The following is a 3,743-nucleotide window of genomic DNA, read 5'->3' on the forward strand; positions in this document are numbered from 1 at the left end:
GTACGTATTGTGTGTGGCAGCTTGAGCAGGACAGTGGCAGAGCTGAGTCCCAGACTGTATGGCCTTCAAAGACAAAAATTTACTTCCTGGCCCTTCACAGAAAAAGTGCGCCGATTCTTGCTCTATCATCACATCCCATTTGTTTTCTGTATAGCATTGCTCCCGCACTCAAATCATGGATGTGCTCATTTATTTAACAGTCTCTCCCGCAGCTTATCTCTCCTGCTAAACGGTAAGCTATGCAAATATAGGGGGCCCCCAAATGGTTCTCCATGTCCTAGTACAGTGCCTGGGCTACGGAGACACTGCACTACACTATATATATATTTTAAAGATTGAGGGCCGGGCGCGGTGGCTCACGCCTGTAATCCCAGCACTTTGGGAGGCCGAGGCGGGTGGATCACGAGGTCAAGAGATCGAGACCATCCTGGTCAACATGGTGAAACCCCGTCTCTACTTAAAATACAAAAATTAGCTGGGCATGGTGGCGCACGCCTGTAGTCCCAGCTACTCGGGAGGCTGAGGCAGGAGAATTGCCTGAACCCAGGAGGCGGAGGTTGCGGTGAGCCGAGATCGCGCCATTGCACTCCAGCCTGGGTAACAAGAGCGAAACTCCGTCTCAAAAAAAAAAAAAAAAAAAAGATTGAAATGGGTTAGGTGCAGTGGCTCATGCCTGTAATCCCAGCACTTTTAGAGGCCAAGGCAGGTGGATCATCTGAAGTCAGGAATTTGAGACCAGCCTGGCCAGCAAAGCAAAACCCTATCTTTACTAAAAATACAAAAAATCTGCTGATGACATGCAGCTAAAAAAAAGAAAAGAAAAAACAAATACAAAAAGTCAGCGGGGCATGGTGGCAGGTGCCTGTAAACCCAGCTACTTGGGAAGCTGAGGCCGTAGAATCACTTTAACCCAGAACGCAGAGGTTGCAGTGAGCCAAGATAGCGCCATTGCACTCCAGCTTGGACAACAGTGAGACTCTGTCCTCCAAAAAAAAAAAAAAAAAAAAGAAAGAAAAAGAAAAATGAAAATCCCCAAATCTTGATTTTAACTGAAACAGAAGAGTTACACAGCAAGACTGAGGATTCTTGGGGAGGGGGTTTTTGCCACCACCACTTGCTCCCCTCCCACCCCATTCTTTCAGGGGGTCAGGGGTGCAGGTGCCACTGACCGATGCAGGATGAACAGGAGGCAGATGAGGCCAACAGCAAAGGCCCAGCACAGGTAGGTGACCGCCAGATGTGGGCGGGGTGGGTAGAAGCCATAGAACAGAGGAGACCATTCCAAGTAACCCTGTGGGGGGAAGGTGGGTCAGGGGCCACTGTGGGAAGAGGCAGGACTCCTGGCGCTGCATAATCGGGGTCTGGGGTCAGGGTTTGAGGTGCGTGTCATTGAAAGCACAGGGCTCAGCCAGGGGCAGTGGCTCAGACCTGTAATCTCAGCACTTTGGGAGGCCAAGGTGGGCGGATCACTTGAGATCTGGAGTTCGAGACCAGCCTGACCAACATGGTGAAACCCTATCTCTACTAAAAATACAAAATTAGCTGGGCATGGTGGGCATGCCTGTAATACCAGCTACTTCGGAAGCTGAGGCAGGAGAATCGCTTGAACCCAGGAGGAGATTGCAGTGAGCCGAGATCACGCCATTCCACTCCAGCCTGGGCAACAAGAGGGAAACTCCGAAGGACTCCGTCTCAAAAAATAAAAAATAAAAAATAAGGGCTCACAGTGGGGTGGGGGAATCTCCCAGGGACCCAGGCACCTACTTCTCCCGAGAGCAAGTTGAAGAGCTGGGTGTCGAAGGTGACCAGGCCCTGGGAGTGGGGGTTGTAGAAGCCGCAGGGCGAGGAGGTGTTGAGGCCGGGAGGGCCTGGGGGAGCGCCTTCCAACCAGGTGGGCAGCAGCGTCATGCAGGCCATAAGCACTGAGGCTAGCAGGTTGAGAAGGAGCAGGAAGCGCAGCAGAGAGAAGTAGGACTCGGTGCCGGCGCCAAACTGACCTGCAGGGGGCAGCAGAGAGAGAGGCTGAGGTTCCTTCCTGGGAGCAGGACCAGCCCCTCCCGCCCCGGGACTGGGGGCCCAGCTGCGCCTTTTTCTTTTTTCTTTTTTTTGAGACGCAGTCTCTCTCCATCGCCCAGGCTGGAGTGCAGTGACGGGATCTCGGCTCACTGCAACCTCTGCCTCCCGGTTCAAGCGATTCTCCTGCCTCAGCCTCCCGAGTAGCTAGGATTACAGGTGCAGGCCACCACACCCGGCTAATTTTTGTATTTTTGGTAGAGACTGGGTTTTACCGACCTCAGATGATCCACCTGCCTCGGCCTCCCAAAGTGCTGGGATTACAGGCGTGAGCCACCGCGCCCGGCCCAGCGGCGCCTTTCTCGGACCCGAGTTCAGGCCCCCAGCCCCTCCTCCCTCAGACCCAGAATCCAGACCCCAGCCCCTCCTCCCTCAGACCCAGGAGTCCAGGACCCCAGTCCCTTCACCCTCAGACCCAAAAGTCCATAGCCCAGGGTCCTCTTCCCTCGCATTCTGGAGTCCAGGCCCTGCCCCAGGACACCACCCCACCACCGCCGCACCCCCGATCCTCTTCAGTGTCCATGCCCAGGGCTGCAGGCGCTGCAAGCCTTCCTTTGTTTTCTCCTTGGACCTCCGAAGCAGCCGTGCCCATTGGTCCATCCTAGATCCAGAGCCATGGACCAACTGGTCCCCGGCGTGGCTTTGCCTGGAGGGGGGAAACAGGCAGAAAATGAGGGGTTTCGCAGCCCCAGACTGGGAAACACCCGAGTGTAGAAACAACTCAACAGATCAGGCCGGGCACGGTGGCTCAAACCTGTAATCCCAGCACTTTGGGAGGCCGAGGCGGGTGGATCACGAGGTCAAGAGATCGAGACCATCCTGGTCAACATGGTGAAACCGTGTCTCTACTAAAAATACAAAAAAAATCAGCTGGGCATGGTGGTGCGTGCCTGTAATCCCAGCTACTCAGGAGGCTGAGGCAGGAGAATTGCCTGAACCCAGGAGGCGGAGGTTGCGGTGAGCCGAGATTTCGCCATTGCACTCCAGCCTGGGTAACAAGAGCGAAACTCCATCTCAAAAAAACAAAACAAAACAACCACAAAAAAAAACAGATCAGAGAAGTGTGGCCTATACATAGGGTAGAATACTCTGTAGCAATAAAAAAGAAACCAACCAACCAGCTGGGCACGGTGACTTATGCCTGTAATCCCAGCAGTTTGGGAGGCCACGGCGGGTGGATCACCTGAAGTCAGGAGTTCGAGACCAGCCTGACCAACATGGCGAAATCTCGTCTCTACTAAAAATACCAAAAAAAAAAAAAAAAAAAAAAATAGCTGGGTGGCGGGAACATGTAATCCCAGCTACTTGGGAGGCTGAGGCAGGAGAGTTGCTTCTATCTGGGAGGCCGAGGTTGCAGTGAATTGAGATGGCACCACTGCACTCCAGTCTGGGTGACAGAACAAGACCCTGTCTCAGAAAAAAAAAAAGGTTAGGGAGGCCGGGCGCGGTGGCTCACGCCTGTAATCCCAGCACTTTGGGAGGCCGAGGCGGGTGGATCACGAGGTCAAGAGATCGAGACCATCCTGGTCAACATGGTGAAACCCCGTCTCTACTAAAACTACAAAAAATTAGCTGGGCATGGTGGCGCGTGCCTGTAATCCCAGCTACTCAGGAAGCTGAGGCAGGAGAATTGCCTGAACCCAGGAGGCGGAGGTTGCGGTGAGCCGAGA

At 53.9% G+C, this 3,743-nt stretch overlaps 1 protein-coding gene across 1 annotated transcript; it reads right to left on the minus strand.

The window, feature by feature from the left end:
* Positions 1-1,000: 1,000 nt before the first annotated feature.
* On the minus strand, positions 1,001-2,782 carry LOC116547999 (transmembrane channel-like protein 4). Its single transcript, XM_032273704.1, has 3 exons — positions 2,574-2,782; positions 1,765-1,997; positions 1,001-1,291 (listed from the first exon to the last, which is right to left on the minus strand). Exons 1-3 carry the CDS (start codon positions 2,671-2,673, stop codon positions 1,139-1,141), a joined length of 486 nt encoding a protein of 161 aa, XP_032129595.1. The 5' UTR covers positions 2,674-2,782; the 3' UTR covers positions 1,001-1,138.
* Between the last annotated feature and the right edge of the window lie 961 nt (positions 2,783-3,743).

Source organism: Sapajus apella, unplaced genomic scaffold (genome assembly GCF_009761245.1).
Source record: "Sapajus apella isolate SASKATOON/1434 unplaced genomic scaffold, GSC_monkey_1.0 scaffold6141, whole genome shotgun sequence".
NCBI lineage: Eukaryota > Metazoa > Chordata > Mammalia > Primates > Cebidae > Sapajus > Sapajus apella.

Bases quoted from the DNA above. Each gene is read 5' to 3' on its own strand.
- LOC116547999 (XM_032273704.1), bottom strand. From the start codon at position 2,673: ATGGACCAATGGGCACGGCTGCTTCGGAGGTCCAAGGAGAAAACAAAG. The intron at 1,998-2,573 runs GTGCGGCGGTGG...TGCCCCCTGCAG, and splicing joins GACACTGAAGAGGATCGGGG to GTCAGTTTGGCGCCGGCACC. The intron at 1,292-1,764 runs GTAGGTGCCTGG...TTCCCCCCACAG, and splicing joins TCAACTTGCTCTCGGGAGAA to GGTTACTTGGAATGGTCTCC.